At 42.7% G+C, this 19,942-nt stretch overlaps 1 protein-coding gene across 1 annotated transcript in view; it reads right to left on the reverse strand.

The window, feature by feature from the left end:
• Positions 1-1,428: 1,428 nt before the first annotated feature.
• The window catches only part of PARVB (parvin beta), a 37,393-nt gene continuing 18,879 nt past the window's right edge, over positions 1,429-19,942 (reverse strand). Inside the window, exons 6-12 of the mRNA XM_026050361.1 lie at positions 16,878-16,936; positions 15,165-15,184; positions 13,333-13,394; positions 12,601-12,669; positions 10,229-10,330; positions 7,721-7,793; positions 1,429-2,831 (exon numbers count right to left, since the gene is read on the reverse strand). Of these exons, the coding sequence (XP_025906146.1) occupies positions 2,755-2,831; positions 7,721-7,793; positions 10,229-10,330; positions 12,601-12,669; positions 13,333-13,394; positions 15,165-15,184; positions 16,878-16,936 (462 nt within the window). The 3' untranslated portion in view covers positions 1,429-2,754. The remainder of the gene's footprint in view (positions 2,832-7,720; positions 7,794-10,228; positions 10,331-12,600; positions 12,670-13,332; positions 13,395-15,164; positions 15,185-16,877; positions 16,937-19,942) is intronic.

Raw genomic sequence — 19,942 nt, forward strand, 5'->3', positions numbered from 1 at the left:
AAAAAAAAAAAAAAAAAAAACCTGCCATTGCTGCTTTTCCATCTTGAAAAGTAGAGTGAAAGTATCTGGGCTTCTCCTGTGATAATATAGCTTACTGGAGCTGAACTGGAGCAGATGCATCTAAAGGTCAAGCTGCATAGGTGGAAAAGACAAGACATTTCCCAAAGCATGTACAAATGCGGGAGCTTTAACACTGCAGCACATTTAGCATTCCAGACGAACTCAGTAGGATGCAAATCTGTCCCACTGGTCCCCAAGGGAACACGTTTCAAAATCCAGTTACAGAAACGGTTCCTGAATACCATTTTGAACACCAGTTTATCTTTCTGAGAGAGAAAGAAGAAAGTGTCATGGCTACCTAAAAGGAAACTATGGAAAAAAACAGGTGTTTAGGGAAGATTTTACCTACATTAACCTTTCTGTAAACTGGCTTGCTTGGGATGAGATTCCAGTTCAGATAAATGCATTCCCCATCCAAATCCAGTTAAAAATAAAGGCAATGTCTGCAAGAGTCACCTGGCTAGACAGCAGAGAGCCTAGGTAGAAGGAAGGATGTGTTTTCCCTGGGCAACATTTTACCAGCAGGTTTGAAAACACGACAAAACCCATGGGATATGACACTTGCCCTCAACCCATCCAGGACACCATGTCTGCAGCATCAACTTGACGGGATATTAATGCAAGGCATACTAATAGAAACCCATGCTTCAGGTTGTAGAGAAGGGGCTTTGGTTGCAGGCAAATGGGCTGATTAAACTAACTGAACAAAAGACACAACCTTTCAAAACTTGGTGACCTGCTCACGCCTTCTATCGTGCAATGAAGATACCAATTACAAATCCCCTTCTCAGAAATAGTCAACTCTCCTGACCCCAAACTGCTCTTCCCAACCTCCACTTGTTCTTTTCTTTTTGCTTTCTGGGTTAGTATTACCAGAAATTTCAAAACTAGGTTCTCTGGAGGACTTTCCCAGCACCTCAGAGGATACACACAGCATGTGCACTCCCACCCTAGCTGAAAGCAGGTAGGGTGGAATGACAGCTCCTTAAGAGATTTCTTGTTTCCCATTAATACACTGAATTAAACAGGGAGCTTGAGACACCTTTCAGTCAACCATCTTCCAGCTTTCAGTCTCATGATATCTCTATTCCACAGCACAAGAGTTGGACCAATTTCAACTTTCAGAAGAGCTGAAAGTTGAGCTGCCCATAGTACCCCTACAATTGTCTCTATAATAACTGATGGCACCATTAGAGTCTAATGGTCCATCTGCAGTACTAGGCAGTGTGTGAACAGGCAGATCAGCTCTCTCCTGAAGTGCACACAAGCACTGATTCCCCACAAGACTTTTGACAGTAGGTGGGATCCAAATTTATCTTGGAAAAATGGGAAATATCCCACCTTCCCTTTTTGGGAAGGAGGCAATCAGCAGGAGGAGCAGCACATTTTCCCCCACACATTTCTGAAGATTAAAGTTGAAGGAACTTCAAGATTAATGAAGAAGAATTAATGTTGAATGAAGAAGATTAATGTTGAAGGAAGGAAGGAAAATATCTCCGCTATACACCAATTCCGACAGCATGTTTCCTCTTGAGCTCGGAAGGGTAAATAAGGCTTGGTGTAAGAAGCTGGCTTCCAAGAGGACTCAGGTGAACCCCTAGGGCAATGCAACAGTATCTACTTCCTTTTTGAGGTGCTCTGCCTTCTATTTCACATAAAACCCCATATCTGTCCATAAAAATGTGTCCCTGACATGACACATAAAAGCAGCAGTTCAGTGGTCAAATCTCTCTCCTCTGCATGCATACGTTACATGTCTGACACAGTCTGGTGCAATCCAGAAGGAAAGGTGAGCTCTTACTTTTACCAGCAACTCAATTTTACAGCTGCCAGTAACTTCAGCAAGAATTTGAACTTAGCTGCATGAAATGAAGAGTCAGCCTTTAAACTGTCAAGCTGTCGATAACTGTGATTATTCTTCAGGGACAATTCAGAAATGATTGGGGAGAAGACACATTAGCCCAACGTGCACATATTTCGCTGACGTGATTCAAGCTGCACACTAAAATATTGACTGCTGCTCTAGCAAACAAATTTCTCCTGCTGTGAAGAAACATAGGCAGACATGAGTAGATGGTCATCCCATTGCAAGACTTATTCTGTGTAAACATTGAATGGAAATAACACTGAGTAGTATGAGGTTGACACCAAAATCAAGACACTTTTAAGGCTTTCACCAGGTAGGCTTCAGATACCTCCCAGCCCCACAGCAGAACAAACAAAAATTTTATTTAACAGAAAAGGCTTGGCTTCTAAGTAAATTCCAATGCTGTTTTTCAGTTCCTAACTCTTAAGCCTAGAACACCATCCAATGCCAACAGCAACCAAGTTGTTTACAAAAGAAAGTCTGGTATAGTATCAAAAAGTCTACAGCCATGAGGAAGCTCTCATGTTTTCCCTGCTTATTAATTAGTGGTATATTTCTTTTATCACAAGAAGAACATTTGCTGGCCAATGACCCAATAGTGTCTTCTGGCAAAAGTATGAAATGTCAACACTTTTTCAAGTGACCAACAGAATACACACGCATTATTTTAGTCGAGTGTCATACAAGGAGCTAAAGAGAAGTCACATCAAGTGCAGACAGAATGCATGAAGTATAGCATAAGGCACAAAGACAGCATGCAGAAGGTATTTTTATTGTATTTTTCCCTAAGGAGGTTGGAAGGACGAACATCTCAGCAGCTTTCAGGTTCACTCGACGTTCTTGTACTTTGTGAACAGGTTGTACAGAACCCTGAGTGTAGACTTCAGATCTAGGTTGACAACATCTGTTAGAAAGGAAAAAAAAAAAAAGGAAAAATTCTTAGTTCTTCATTTGCTTCTAATTCTCCCTCCTCGTTTGCCCTCAAAGGAACAAAAGCCTTCTCATCTTTGAGCCTGTAGGAACAGCAACAGAAAACCCACAGAGGTGCAATCTCAAAAGTTAAGGATTGTAACGTGTCTGTATGGTGCGCGTCGAACCTTTTCATGATACTGCAGTCACAACTAACTTTCTCTGGGCAACTGGAGAAGAAAGTAATTCCTATCTTCCCTTCCCCATCCATATCTAGTCACAGAGGAGGCCTGCTTCTGCCTGAGGCCCAGGAGAAGGGCTTTAGAAATGCTCGCTCCTGGCAATAACATCGTGAGCGTCGCATCATCTTCGGAATTTGCACAAATGGCTGCACTAGCTGCAGAAGAAGCAAAAATGTAACTGTAGCCATCGTGTGGCACTGAACCCCATGTGCCAGCAACTCTGCAATCCTGCAATTCACAAATAAAAACGACCTAAATTATCCCCAAAGCTTTCTATTAACTAATAATTTTCTAATAATATTACCTAGTAACTCTTGCCATTCTAGTCCAGGGAACAATTCTGGCAGCTCTCAACAAAAGGTTTTTTACTAGCACCTCCCATCCTATAATAAAATATCAGGAAATACCAGAAACATGTAAGCCAGGGACTGCAGGGGTGGGGAAAAGGCAAAACACAGGGAAAGCTGAAGAGGGGAAAGGAAATGGTAAATAGATAAGGAAGGAGGAGGAACTGAAAATACTACACTATCTATGGAAACAGCATTAAAAAGAAAAGATTATAAAAATCACTCAAGGAAATAGGATGATAGCAAACAGTGAACAGACTATGTGTAATTAATGTGAGGCCCAAGCAAAACACCTACTGCCTGTTTTGAAAAATCACTGCCAGGACCTCCCTGCCTCTCCCTCTATCCCATGCTTGATTACAGTCTATAACCCCCCATTTCAGCTGATATTTTCAGTCATCTTCCAATATGTTCTGAGTTTTTTACTGTGTCATTTTCTCTTTCTTTTCTACGTTACAACAGAACCTTCTGCTGTGCCAAAAAAAGATTGTAAGTGCTGTGAGACACCTGTGCTCCCTGAAGAAAGAGGTAACTATAACTGAACTACAAAATACACTTCTGAGTTTTCCAGGCTTTGTGGAAAGCTGCTTACTCTCACAGCGCTCCCAGTAAGATAAAAGCCTGAAACGGGCAGGATCAACGTTGGCCCTTTTATACCTTGGCCCAGTTGCCTCAGAGATTGCAAAAAGTACATTTAGCCACGGGAAACGTGCTTTCCAGCAGCTCCCCGCTCTAGAACTGGCAAATGAAGATGAGTATCTGGAGCAGAGACATCCACAGGCAAGTTTGACCACTCTGATCTGTAAAACACTTAAGCAAAACAGTAACAAATTCCAAATGAGGAAGTAAAGGCCAGGGAGCACTAAACATTCAGGGATCTTGGGGTATCTGCCCCAATTCGTTGTCTTTTCTCCCTGGTCCCCATCTCTCCCTGAAAAGCAAAATGAGGCTTTTCCCTGAGCAGCACCTTGTGCTGTGATCAGGTCTCGCAGGGTGTCTTGAGACCTTCTAATGCCTCTGAAACATCAGGTAGCACCGTGGTGTGAGCTGCCTCCTCCCTGGGGGGACGAGGTAGGGGTCCCTATTGATCCCAGTGTCTAACAGGCATTCCCAGGAATAAGCATGATGCTCATCCTCCCATTCCTTATTTGAAGATGAAACAAGCGCACTTGTAACATTACCAACAATAACTAATAAAATGTTAACTGAAAATAGTTATAAATCACCAAAGTAGTTTAAAATATTCCATTAATTTACAACTTTCACACTCCATCAGAATTCCTGGTGGGCTAATAAATCACTCCATTAAAGTGTACTCCTGCTGTAATAATTCAGCATTCAGTCCTGCCACTGGCTCCAGCTACTAAATTGGCCTGGAGAAACAAGGATCTGCCCTGTATGCTCCTATTTTTGTACATCACTAGTAGGAAGATGCACTGAAATATTAACCAAGACCTGTTGCTTGCAAGCAATGCAGAAAGTATAGGCTATAGAAAGAAAACTTGCAAATTCTGGCGTTATGCAATGTTTGAGATGAAAAACCTACAGCAACTAATTCCCAATTTCCACCGAAGGGCACAGATCTACCTAACATGTTTTCCAGCCCGCTTAGGATGGAAAAATAAAACCCAGCTGCAGACACAGAGGATGCCACCCACAGAACCTTTTGCCAAAGCAGTTCTTGAAGAAGAACAGTCTCTCCTAGAGGAAATGCTGGTCCCATACGCAACAGGAGCAGGCGCGCTCCAAAAGCTGGGAGCTTCCGCCAGCGGGAATGGGATCACACACAGAAGAGGAAGGAAAACATCCATGAGGCTGAACATCCTGCAGCAGCATTACACAAACAGGACTGTTTTGTTAGCCAGCTTGGCTTTCTAACTTTTATTAATAATTACATTTTAAATTAATAAAACACTTGAAGCTGCACATCTCCAAGCCAGTCATAACAACGGTGATACCCTGCTGCTCAGTGACTCCACACACCATGTCTGGAGCAAACCAAACACGGTCTGCAGCAGTGTTCAGTCAAGGTAGGGCAAGGGTGTACACAACATGGCTTTACAGGGAGGTTATCTCCTCTGTTAGATCAACTGGCAGGCAAAAACAAAACAAAGGGGGAGCTTTCAACTAGACAGGTCATCTTCTAGGCTTTTGGTGGTTTATCTGGGCAGGCTTGTCTGGGCTCTTATTAACGTTGTCTCTTACTACAGTTTTTCTAACTCCTTGACTCAAAAAGTTGCAGTTTCTGATCCTGTATTCATGTTTCTCCAGTTCCCTTGTCCTCCTCATAAATCCATGGAAGTAGCTCCAATAGTCAAAACATTCCCCCAAATTTGGTCTCCCAAGTTAGTGTCTTATTTCACTCCATTCTTCGCCAGTAGCACTTTTCACCCCCAAAACTTAGCACAGCAGCACTGACAAGATACACACATTTAATATGGTGCCTTTTCCCCAATACAACCAGCTTCATTATTGGGTAATCCATTTACTGTTGTCATTTTACGTCATTTTAAATCAGAGTGATCATTCCTCATAAGCCCCTTGTTTTCTGTTTGTTCTGTGTAGCATCTAGTAAGCACGTAGTTTGTACCACCAACAATAAGAACTGATCATCTGGCTCGCTGGAAGTTTTAAATGCCTCCTTCTAGCCCCAGCACGAGCAACACTGCAGACATCATCACTGGTTTCAAAAACTGAGTTTCAAAAACTGAGGTTTTAAGGGCAAAGCATTAGCTCTTACACAATTCATTTCTGACCCCAAGGGCCACATACACCAAGAAGAGAGTTTGCTACCACTTCTCCTAAGTATAAGAAGAGACTTTCAATTATCTGTCGCTTCAATGTGCTCATGAGAGTCCAAACCAGCTCCAGGTGTAACAGTGATAGGATTTACAGCCTGAAAAGCTTCCTACCAGGACTGTAACTAGGAATACGACCTAACTTTATAACATAGCACTGCAAAGCTCTTGAACGAAAGCTAGTTGTACATCTTGGAGGACCTATTCCAGAAAGAACCACAGGCAAGGACATGTCACACCGATAATCAGATTGTCGTGATCAGCAGTGCTGAGTCCGGTTGGAGGCCTGTAATTAGCAGTGTCCCCCAGGGATGAATCCTCGGTCCAGTCCTGTTCAATTTATCCATCAACGACCTGGATGAAGGGCTGGAGTGCTCCCTCAGCAAGTTTGCCGACGATACCAAACTGGGTGGAGTAGCTGATAGCCCTGAGGGCTGTGCTGCCATCCAGAGGGACCTGGACAGACTGGACAACTGGGCGGCGAGAAACCTCATGAGGTTCAACAGGGGCAAGTGCAGGGTCCTGCACTTGGGGAGGAATAACCCTGGACACCAGGACAGATTAGGCGTGGACCTGCTGGAGAGCAGCCCCGCAGAGAGGGACCTGGGTGTCATGGTGGATGACAAGTTGACCATGAGGCAGCAGTGTGCCCTGGTGGCCAAGAAGGCCAACGGGATCCTGGGGTGCATTAAGAAAAGCGTCTCCAGCAGGTCGAGGGAAGTGATCATCCCCCTCTACTCAGCCCTGGTGAGGCCCCACCTGGAGACTGCGTCCAGTTCTGGGCTCCCCAGGGCAAGGGGGATGTGGAGCTGCTGGAGAGAGTCCAGCGCAGGGCTACCAGGATGATCAGGGGCCTGGAACATCTGCCCTGTGAGCAAAGGCTGAGAGAGCTGGGCCTGTTCAGCCTGGAGAAGAGGAGGCTGAGGGGGGACCTGATCAGTGTCTATAGATACCTCAAGGGAGGCAGTGAGGAGGAGGGGGCGGCCTCTTTTCTGTGAAGCCAGCGACAGGACTAGAGGAAATGGCCACAAATGGAAGCACCAAAAGTTCCACAGGAACTTAAGGAAGAACTTTTTCACTGTGAGGGTGCCAGAGCCCTGGCACAGGCTGCCCAGGGAGGCTGTGGAGTCTCCTTCTCTGGAGATCTTCAAAACCTGCTTGGATGCAGGCCTGTGTCCCATGCTCTAGGTGATGGTGCTGGAATAGGATGGTTGGACTAGATGATCTCTAGAGGTCCCTTCCAACCTTAAGCATTCTGTGATTCTGTGCCTGTGCTCTAGATGACCTGTGTGTGCAGGGGGTTTGGATTAGCTCATCTCTAAAGGTCCCTTCCAACCTTAAGGATTCTAAGATTCTTTGATAATGAACCCTTTAGAAAGCTGTCAATGTTTGCACTAGCAGATCCTCTTTGTGACTCTACTTTAATGGAGCTTCACCCAAAATGTAACTGCTATCATATCCTCATACACAATTTAAAACCACATGTCATATCCATACCTTCAGGGCGAGCTTTTGGTTTCTTAAGTCCTCCATCTTGCATCAGCTCAAAAGCAAAGGAGACATTATGGACCTGAAAAAGGAATACTGTTCAGAGTTCCAAAGTAATATAGGCATTAAAAAAACTTTAAGCAAATAAAAAGAATTCTTTATTCTCCCTCCCCTTGACACATAAAATTATAATTGAATTTAAATCTATAAGAGATATTTACATGTTTGAGCATGGCAGAAAGTATTGTGAGAGAGTAAGAAATAAAAGATTATATAATTATTGATCATTACCATTATTATTGTTGTATTATTCATTTTTGATACACTGAAAGATTTCCAATTTTTGAGTGTAAAAAGTGTGACTGGATATTGCATAAACTGAGAAACCTCATTAGGCTCCAGCAGAGCCTCTACAGTGGAGGCTGGAGAGCTCCCAGTAAGAGATGGAAGAGACCTTCAGACTTCAAGCTAGTCATAACTATGGTCCCAAGGATTAAGCCACCATGAATGTGAAGTCACAGAGAAGAGACAAAAATGCAAGGTGAGGTTAAGAGCAGATCCCTGTTGAGGAAGGTACTTAGGGTTGAAAAGAAAAATCTGCCCCACAGATTTCTTTTCCATGCTGACTGAAATTTAAACAAGATAATTTGGATTATGAATCCTGTGCGTTTTTGTTCCTGCAAATGACAGGACTGAAGATACATAGTAAGGGCAAGAGATTTAATTAAACCTACTCATCTTGGAAGTCAGGAAGTTATACATAAAAGCTCCCCTGCAACAAGATGAAGAAAGGCCCTTTTCACTGACATTTAGTGCTTGGGACTTTATTCATCTCTCCTGCTCCAGCTTCTCCTCACTCACTGTGACAAAAACAATTACTTTCAAGATTTTTTTTTCCCCTCCACAGAATCTATCTCAGTTACTCACTTGCATTTACATAAACCCTCTCCTCACAGCAAAGACTCCTCACAATAGCGCTACACTGCTTCGGGAATGCTGGATAACCCTTATAATTTTTTACAGTTAACAATAAAATCGTGACTGAACAAGCTGGCTACAGCTCAGCATCCTCCATGTCCACGAGGGGGAAAATTTAGCTCACTATGACAAACAGAACTGTAACTGAGTCGTAATGGAGAGCTTATTCAAGAGCTCATAGGTAACTGCTTTCCCACTGCTCTACAAAGTTCCTGTCAAGTATTCAGTATTCAAAATGAACTAGTCCCCACACTATGCACACACTTAACACAGAGAGAAGCCTCTCTCATCACAGCCTGATCTCTTGTATTCAAGGAGCTCTCAAATCACAACCAGTAATTAACCAAGGAAGGCAACTACCCTGTATAACCCATGGTCCCCCATGGATTTGGTCATGATAAGAAATATGCTGGCTGTGTTAAACACCCTTCTCATCATGAACATTAGGAAGTGATATAGGAGAGTAGAACAAGTGTGGGGCTAAGAACAAGATGTTTCTTTTCTCCCCTTCCATACTTAATGCCCTGACTCTAAGACTGCAAGGAATGCACTCCTTTTCCTCAAAGCTGGTTTCACCTGAAGCACTGTAAGAAAGCAAGTAGTTCACCCTCACCAAACACAAAGAACTAACTTAAAACGAGAAGCTAGAACTTGGTCTCAAAACACGGAGTCAGCAATGCTGGCAGTGCTGCTGCCACCAAGCCAGATCTCTGTGCTCTCAGGTTGACTTCAGAGAGGCAACTGGCTGCAGGCTCCTTCCCTGGCAGCACCAGGTCTCCCTCCTGGCTCTGGTCAGGTATGAGGCATGTTACCTGTCTGCACTAACTGACTCTACTGGCTGTAACCCCATTCCAGCCAAGACCATGGCCTGGCACCTACTGCTCCAGCATCTCATTTACACATCAAGTAGAGCTATTTATTCACTTAGTTTATAATTACATTAAGGAAATTACATAAGAAAGATCTGATGACTGCTAGGCAACAGATACTCTTGGGATCAGAGGTTACTTTTGAGGACTGACTTATTCTGTGACACCTCCTCCATCCCCATGTCAATCCCAGCGTAAGGAATGGGGATTAAGCACAACTTCCCATCGCTCAACTTTTGCCTGTTTACATAATAAATTCTGGGCGAGATCAGGCTTCAGCTCTCATATCTAGCACAGTAAGGCACCCAGAGGACTTCAAGCAGCACTGCAATTTAAGAAAACACTTAAGTAAATAAATCACTTTGATTGTGCAAAGCTCTAGATAGTACTTACTGATTTATTCCTTCCATTATGTACCACCTGATGAAAAACAGAATACCTTTCTTGCTTAACTACCTGGGATTTAGCCCCTGATTTCACAAATAACTTCTGGATGTACAAATTCCATTAACAACCAAGCAACTCAGGAAGTGCACCTTTGCTGCAGTTCCTGAAGAGACAGAAATGCCAGGCTCTGATTTAATGTGCACAAAGAGAAGGGACCCAGTGAATGGAAAACACCATGTGTGGTACCAGAGCCAAAAGAATACGACCTGGAATTTGTACCTACCTTCTGATCAAAACTTTCAGGTGTTAAATAGAAGTTATGCAGCGGAACGAAGTAGTCTTCAAGGAGACCCATGAGCAATACCAAGTAAACACCATCTGCAAACTGAACAGAAATACTGATGACATTCTTAGGTGGAAGCATCTATTTTCAAGTAAGTATTCATTATCGAGCAGAAGAAAATGTGTGACCCAAACTAGTTACCTTGATTTCTACCACTTTTGTTTGTCAGCACGGAGATAGAAGCCAGCTCAGCAGGCACAGGCTGCTCCACTGAGGCTTAACAAGGAACTGACAGCAAGGGCAGCAGAAGCAGTTGGGGTTTCAGCTGTTTCCCAAATCCACCTATAATCTGTGCAATCACCAGTTCAGCTCAGCAGGCTGAATCTGCCTGTCCTATGTTGATAGAGCTGCTCTCTTCTCAGATTTAAAAAAGGAGAAAAAAAAAAGAAAAGATACCAGGCTTTCTCCCTACTTCTGGTAGGGTTATTTCCTATTTCCTAAATAAAACAAGGAAGTCCAACAGTTGAAACATTAACCCATTCAAGATCACGTGCTGATGACTATTAAATTATTTACAGACAGCAAACAGCTTTAAGCAGAAGAAACTATAGATAACTGGGAGCAATTTGTACTCCTTAGGGAGTGCACTGTATTTGGTCTGAATGAGGCAGCAACTGAAAACCAGATCCACTGTATCTCCAGTCAGTTTTATCCTATTTACAAGGCTCCTGAATACTTCAGGGAGAGGTAAAAGTGTCTATGTATGTTCTTGCATTTGCTCACATTCTTTTTCTTCAGAAATACTGCCAAATTCACCGCAGTTTTTCTGAATTAAAGCAAAAACAGACGTCCTAGGAAATTTGCTACCATGTAATATAGTTCCAGCTCTTCTGCAGTAGTACGTGGTCAAATACAATCCCTCTTTTAAGTTATGCAAGTTCAATTACAAATCTCTGTCCTTAATGAGAGCTTGAAATTAATTCACGTCACAAGTAGCCTTAACTTTCACAAGAAATTCTTATTTCACACACACACAAAAATTGTTCAAAGCCAAAACAGACTTTTTACAGGTTCAGTAAAACCTAAATTCTATACTGAATGCTTCCTGTAATATTGTTCAGTGTTCCCACCCAAGGCAGACAGATGACCTTCCTGGCTAGCTATGGGTGATGCTATATATTTCAAACCGAATTCTCACATGGTGCATTTGACATCCACTGTCCTTTTCAAAAAAAAATCGCTGTGGATACTTCCCTGGCAGTGTACAACCACTTCTTATGGCAGAATGTATCCCGGGAGAAGTTGCCTATTTGCTTCAGCAAAGCTACAAAACAGCAGTGAATGATTGGTGTTAGACTAAGCCAGAGTTAAGCCAATTGCTCACAGCCCAGGAATAATTCTCTACATGCCATGCTCCCCTCTCTGCCAGGATACTAGGATAACCATGTGTCCAAGATTCAGCAAACTTTGAAATGAGTATTTGTTTCCATCATTAAAACACAGCCAACATGGTGCAAGAAATCTGCGCGATTTGCAGATTTTGCGCCTGCAGGGTGAGAACTGCCCCAGTGCCACCAAAATTCACACTTGCTTGAGATTTCAAAGCCTGTTCACTCCCCTCGTCTGCTACGACCCTCTCCTACACTGCTATTCTCCTGAGTGAGAGACAGGGGACTCCTATGGCTGAGGTGGCCACCTGGGCAAGATTTAAACCAGCTACTTGGGCTGCCGAGGCCACTTGAGCCACTGCAGCACAAGAGCTCAGACCTGCTAAGCCAGGCTGCTGGAAAGCAAACACAGTACAGATGCTCCCCAGCAGGGACAGCAGGGTGTACAAGAGCACACGAAGGCTGTGCTGCAACCTCAAAATCGGTTCCAGCCCCTACTTTGATGTCATCAAAGGCAGCAAGGAGATCTCCACAATGAGCTGCACTCCGCTGTTCACACACCTTCAGAGAGCCCCAGGCAGCCAGTTAGGAGCAGCTAACCCCAGTTCGGTGTGAATCCTCACAGCAAGAAAAGACACGACCCATGAACCATCCAGAAGTACACCCAGAACTACCTCTTTGAGCCAGGGGACAGCCTGCCCCAGCACCCGGCCCTACTCCATGGTCATTAACATGAACATATTGGTTACTCCATAGTCTTACCTTTCAGAATGGAATGCAAAATATCAGCATTATATAATATGTGTAAGCATGAGCAAAGGAAGCCAGGACGAATGCATGAATTGCTACTTAAAAGACAAAGCTTCCAATCTCCTAAATTCATATACCCAAACCTAACCAGCTCCGTAACAAGGTTTTATGGGACAAGGCCTTGTATTTGTAATTTCCAATTGTGATTACACACAAACAAATCATGCCTCTTACCTGGGTTTCTAGCTCAGTTACTTCCAAATTCAGTTTGTTCAAGTGTTTGTTCACAAAGGTGATCAGAGACTACAAAAGAAAATGCCAGAATTAATGATGTTAGAAACTACAACCAGTGTCTATGTGAAAGGGTTAACATAGTCTTTTAAGGTATTTTCAAGCACAGTAAATATCACCATGAGCTTTTTGCTTTTGCATAAGTATACGAAACTGAAAACTCTGGAGTATACTCATATTTTGTGCAGCATATGGCAGAAGTCACCAGGTGGTGCTATTACACACTTTTTTCCAGCTATGTTTCCAGGCGCATTAAACATTACAGTGTTGTGGGAAAACTCTGTGGTGCCATCAGTTCTTTTTCAAGTTCTTTGCAAAGATGAAGCACATGTTAGTTGTGTTTAGTGGCTGCATGAATCTCTTTGGGCTCTTGGGGAAGAGGACTGGGAGCAAGGCATGACCAACCTGGAGCTGGGACTCCCAAAAGAAGATGCCAGCAGGGCAGTTTCACACTCCCCTCTGTGTCATGTCTGATTAGTGTGTACAAGCGAGCAAACTACAGGAATAATGTGGAATAACGTGGCCTCACTGGCTCTGAATTAGTTATCTTCTGAGGACACATTCCCTGCTATTATTTCAGAATTCTCTCTGCCATTGGACAGATGGTTTCTGGGCACCTTTCAAAGGCATAACAAACAAACAAAAAATAAACAAAAGGTGATTTTTTTTTTTTACCTTCTTGACCACGCTGAGTTTATCTGGTGCATGATCAAAGAGTGTGTCGAAGGCATCTCGCTCTGGTTTTACAAAAACATAGAAACAATGTTAAAAAAGAAATAAAGAAAACCAATACACCAGTAACAGCCAAGTATGGGTAGCAAGTTATGTGTCACATGCTTGAGGGTCTCTCTTCAAAAGCCACGTTACAGAGACTCAAAATAAAATTTTTCCCCTATTTTGGGAAATAAACTGGAAATTTTAGGAGTATCTGAAAATAAGCATCTCTTATCATTTTTCCTTTTTTGCCATTCATAATTTGTACACAAAATGTGCAGGTAAGGGAAAATTAAAATGAAACCATTTTACACCACGCTCCAATCTTAGCTTAAATAGTAGGCTACTAAAATGTCACCTTATTTCAATGCTCAGCAACAGAGCAATAATTATAGCTACATTCATGACAAGCCCTCAGCACCAAAATCAGATACGCGTACGTCAATTTTAAACTTACTGGTAGTATCCTCAATTTAAAATTCAAGCTTAAAATTCAACACATGAGTAAGACCTGATTCATCGACATGCTAGGAGCAAAGCCTGTATTTCTAACCCAATATACAGCACAAACTTCTAAATTACTGTAGAAGAGTTACACCTCCAGAGCACTTTGTAAAATACTTAATCCAATCTAAAATCTACTAAATTTAACATAGGAATGCAGTATTTCACACTGTGACAGTCTAGAACTGACTGAAATTTTCCAAATACCGAGGTTTTTTGGATGACATTATAAATTGAACCATCTTCATCAGGTAAAGCACACACACAAAGTCCTTGAACCATTTGCAATTGTGCAAAAACCAACTATCAAAACTATTGTTGGAAAACTGGGGGAGAGGGTTATAAGCCGTTAAAGAGTTTCATTACAGTTTTAACTGTTTTTCCATGTTCATATTCTTTTCATTTACAGAACATATTTTAGTATTTGCTAGGGTAAAACAACAGATACCTTTGGTGTCTAAGGATACGTTATCTATCTCCCCTGTACATTATTTATTTTTCAAATACTTTTTTACTCATTAATGCATTTATTTTATAGGGAAGGAAAATGACAGCTTTCGTGTATTAGAGCTGAGAAACAGAAAACTAAATGACTTGTTCATAGTCTCAGGGAATCCTTTAGAGGATCTCACATCTCTCAGATAAGTGGAAGTGATTTAATGCCACTAGCAAAACCAAGACAGAGAGAGCCAGGCTATGCAAAAAGAGAGAGAAATCTCTTTTTGCATACAAGCAACAACAAAGCTCTTGCTGTGTGTTTAAAAGACCATTTCTCTGGTTAATAAAATCCCCAGTGAGCAAGGAGGGGATAAGATACCTCATGGAAAGGAACTGGGAAAGAGAATAATTATGGCAGAAAGGCGACAAGCAGATGGAGCCTTCTTGGATGTTTTACCATATACCTGTGCTTCAATAATTTTCATTTATAAACTAACTAAATATTCACACTCTGAAGAAAGTGTAACTCTTATTGACATATGCTGCAAAAGTTTTTGCTTGAAAGACACTAATAACAGTACTAAGAAATACTGCTCTTTGTGCCAGCATCCACATCCATCACATATGAGTGAAAACAAATGAATGGAGACTAGTCCAGAGGGCAAAGGACAGGATGATCCAGCTTTACTTCTCCTGCTGCACATCTGAGTGCAGTAAAACACCTGCCCCTGCAATACACTCCACCTCTATGTAATTGCTCAATCCACTGTCTTAATCTGTCCAAGGAAAACAGACATAATTTCTGTGCCTGACATAAATCAAAAAATTTCAGAGTCAACTTTGTTACTTACCAAATCTTCCCATCATCATCCTGCAAGTCAGAGCATTCAAGAATACTAGGTTAGTTCATGAATAATCACGTTGAAAAGACAAGACCACGGGCTTAACGGGCCCCTTCCTGCAGGATGCCCAGGGCTATCCACTCCTACCCAACTAGGAGGCTGAGCATGTTGCAGACCAGACCCAACGTGCTGCTGCAGGAATGTCCAAGGCAGACCACCAGGGATATTATGAAGATGCATTTGAAATTAATGGAAATGCATATCTTACATGTTAAGTGTTTTTTATATAGTTCTTATGAGTTCTTACACACAATCATGCTCAAGAGTGAATCAACAAATATCTTTCTGTGTATAGTTTCCACAAGTAGAGTCAGCAGAGATTGCATCACACAGTTCAGAATGAGCAAGGCCAGGTATTATCTAGCCCATTTTCATCTGTTTTCTCTGAAGGAGGAAAATATACTTCATCTCTAGATGCTATGCAATTAATATAGCCACATATGAATCATATCCCTAGCCACTGACATCACCAGACATATGCAGATGATTATCAGCTGAGAACCAGCCCCTAATCTGCACAGCAAAATTTGGAAGTATTTAATAAAAGTTCTGCATTTTTTTGTACCTCTACTTACACTTGGGTATGCAACACATTAGCCTGTTAATATTGTATAATATTAAACAACTAAATAAAACACACGTATAAACCACATGCCTCTCTGTAAGCATCTTTCTTGCTAAAGATGTCCAAACCCCAGTGCATAGATTGCATCTGAGAAACCACATCTGAGGGAGAGGACAAGCTAAATGCCCCGTTCAAGAGCACAGCAGTGCAGGGAGGAATTTTAGCCCAACATACTGATCCTACAGAAAACACTATGAGATCTTTAATGTCCACACAGAGATGTTATGATCTCATTGCCGAACACTTCCATCTGAAAGATCTTCCCCACTAAGCACGCCACATGGTATTTCATTTATCTTCAAAGTCAGGAAAGATGAGCCAACTCTGCAGGGAGCCAATACTGATAAACTGAAGCAGGGCTCATGTAAGCCCCTTTAGAAGAGCTGCCTTCGGGCCACATGAAGCAGACTCTCAGCTTTTATTTGCAGCCAAAGTGCATGTCGAGCCTTTTCCTTGTTAAAAAATAATAACAAAAAAAAAAAAAAAAAAAAAAAAAAAAAAAAAAAACCCAAAAACATAAAGGCAAGTAAAGCCATTGCAAAAACTGTGGAGAGGCTTGTTTGTTTAATTTAGTTTTGCTGAGCTCTTTTCTTTCTCTTTCTGAGGTGCTATATGAAATAGGGAACATCTCTCGGCTTTTATGGGGTATCACTCCAGTTTTGAGAGGAATTTCAAGGAATTGTTTGATTATTCCCCCAAAAATCTACACTAATCCTTTGTTTGAGGCAGGCTATAGCATCAGGCAGAAATTGGTTATATTTGGCTATGCACAGAAAGGAAAAACAAAAAACCCACAAAAGTGACTCTCCGTGAAATACCCAGTGAAAAGTTCCGGTAACACAGGACTGCCAAGCCAGCTCATTTCTGCTTTGCAAAGCGTTTCCAGAAACAAAGTTGTTTCTGCATCCCTATAAAAGCAACACATGGGATTTAGCTTATTGAGCAGCAGTAGCGGGGAAGATCATGTCTCTGCAAACGATTTCACATCAAGCATCCACACACAGCCCAACACTGAACAGGAGGCATTTAGGGCTTACTCCGTCGTCGTCGTGAGCTCCTCCATAACATGCGTAGTCTGAAGAAGACCTTCACGTTTCTGGAAACCAAGAGGGAGATTTGTATTAAAGGACAGGCTCATTAGAGGTTCTGCAGCGCTCCTTGCATTTCGGCAACCCAGGGGAGATGTTGCATGAAATGTGCTGGCTAAAACCAAACTAAGTGTTTGCCAGCTCTGGTTTAGGTTCCCCAGGGATGTTGGCTCATCTTGTGGTATCAACCTGGAAGAACATGGACCGTGGCCCCCAGGTCCTTGGTGCCCTGGCAAGGAGCTCTGCGTGGGTAGGAGGCTCTGCTGGACTCTGGTGACTCTGCTCAATCACCCTCTTGTAGGCAGCGCATCAGCCAGGGAAACGTGGGGAGCACAAAAAAGCCTGACTAGCGATTTCACAGTGGAAATTATCTCCCTTTTATTGGTTTTTCTTTCCTCGGGTGATTTTCTGCGTCAACTCTTCTACCCAACAGAGAGATAGCATCTGATGAGACTCCACTTCAAAACAGTTTTCTCCCGGCTCTATTAAGACACAGCCCTGTAACAGAGGTAGGACTAAATGTTTCGGAGCCTTTCCAGAGTTTCGGAGATACGGCTTGTGCCTCCCACTGGAACCAGAAAGTACATTTACGTGATTCCCAATCTTTTTTTAACATGTCCTTTCACTGGGTGTATGGATCCTTGCTGCCTGAAAAGGGCAATTTTCCCTCCTTTCTTCTCCAAGCTGAAGGCACTGTCACCGAGAGCTCAGCAGCCATCCAGGAGCAAAGGGCTCTCAACACGGCAGCGTGTAGTTAACCAGGAGAGCTGCCAGCTCTGGTGAGCAGCAAAGCCACCCCCACCAGGTACTACCTCTTCATCCATCTAAATCATCTTCCCCAGCTCAATCCCAAGCGAGAACAGCTTTGAAGAGAAACACATCCTTCCCCAGAAGCCCCGGACAAAATAAAGATTTAAACCTAGAGTTAAGGCAGCAAGAATCCCTTCCAACTCCTCTTTCCAAACTCCAAAGGCAGCCTGGCTTTCCCTGGCCTAAAGCACAGTGGAAGCTGTTGTCTCCCACCGTCCTGTGCCCGCTGCTCCTACCAGCGCCCGGCCCTGCGCGAGGTCCAGCCCGCTGGCCACGTCTGCAGATGCCTCTGTTCCCTATCACACACACATTTAGCTCTGCTCTCCCATGGCCATCGTAGGATCTGTGCCAGGAGGCTGGCTAAAACAAGCCAGGATGACAGCGGGCTTGGAAAAATAAGGAAGATCTCAAGCGGCAGCATTTACTTCAATACAAACCAGTGTGGCCCTGATCCCATTCCATCCAACCTCGGCTCTGCAAGCAGGCGGTTCTGCACCTTCCAGGGAACATGTCCTTCAAGGGGAAGGGGCTAAAAAACCATGAGCAAAAAACATCCTCTTGAGAAGAAGGCCTCCAAATACTTGTTGAGAAAGGACGGATGTCAACACCGTGCCCCAAGGGGCAGAAATGGCAGCAGTTTTCTCTGTAGCCCCTAAGCAGCAGCTGAGCCTGCTGCTCTTACAACAAAGCCAAGTCCCTCAGCTTTAAAACCCTCAAAAAACAAAAAACAAACAAACAAAAAAAAGAGTAGTTAATAAAACTCTGATTTTCCACACTATCATCACCAGAGACATTTATTCTGCCCCTGCTTTGCCTCTGACCCTGCAATCCGCAATTCAGACTTGAAGAGAATTACCCAAAAATATCTCTGACTTCCCAGGGGCACCAAGGAAGCACACATTGCAATTTTAAAAATTAGGAAAAGGTAAGTGCAGAAGACAACCATTCCTGAAGCCTGTAAAAATAACCGACATACATAAAAACTGCTTTAACAATTTTTCCACTGATTTCCAATAATGCTTTTGCCTTCCCGAATCACTGTTGGGCATTCACATGCTGTAAATTCATGTTTCAAATATCAGGAGGCAGAATCAGCTGGTAGAAAACCTCAGGATATTCAGTTATCACTGGAAGTAGACACTGAAACCACAAAGTTTATCCCTCCCTGCCCTAACTGAGGAAGGCTGAAAGTGCTGAATGACACAAGTACTAAAACAAGTAGGATCTTCGCCTCTTAATTCAGCACTGTGGCTATCTATAAGATCTTAAATAAAAGACTCACCTAAACCCTCGCTCTACTAGGTCACTTCATATTTAACTTGGATGCATACTGCTGTGCTTAAAACAATGGATTTTAATCAAAAAACCAAAATCTAGCAACATAGGAAAATCTTAAGTCTAGCAGCCGAGAACCAATCAAGAGTCTTGAGAAATGGCAGAATTTCAGAAAAGGGCAAAAAAGTCACCTGTCTTTGGAGAGCTCAATAAATAATTCCCCAGGGCTTTCATAGTTATCATTCCATTTTACTAGGGAGGTCACTGAAGATCAGAAAAGAAAAAGTTCCTAGCACTTATTCAAACTAACAAGGCATTCTGCATTGTTCTGACACGGCCTATGGAAACACACGCGCTAACCTGGCGAAGCAACCAGCTTGTTAAGCAAGGACACCTCTGGCATTTCCATACTGTGAGCACCTGCCTTCTGGGCAAGAAGCTGCACAACGTGCCAGCAGCTCCACATACTGGCATTGATAAATCCAAGTGCCCAAGTCTCCCATGAAAGTGAGACTTCACTGATGATGAAAATTTCAGGTTTTTCCTGCAGAGCTTTCTGGCTCCTGGGTCAGCTCTGCAACTCTGCAAAGAAGCCACTTTTATACCCCGTTGATTAATCCCTTTAAATGCACATTCAGACAAGCAGAGGCACTTAAACTAATACTTCTCAGATAAAATACCCTAAATTTATCATGATCTACTTTAGCGGAGACATAATCATGCCCAGGATATTTAATAATAGATCCTCTAATAATAATATCGATAATAATTATCTACTATATAACAGATTTCTTATTTGGATTAGGAATAATGCCAGCTCATTGCCATTCTTCAGTCTGTCATTAGGATAACCAAGGCCAAAATTCATTCAGAGAGATCTGTGTTACTGAACCAGCATGTATTTTCATACTAGATGATGGACGCTGAAC

The sequence above is a fragment of the Nothoprocta perdicaria genome, unplaced genomic scaffold (genome assembly GCF_003342845.1).
Source record: "Nothoprocta perdicaria isolate Ctin4 unplaced genomic scaffold, notPer1 scaffold_68, whole genome shotgun sequence".
NCBI classification, from domain to species: domain Eukaryota; kingdom Metazoa; phylum Chordata; class Aves; order Tinamiformes; family Tinamidae; genus Nothoprocta; species Nothoprocta perdicaria.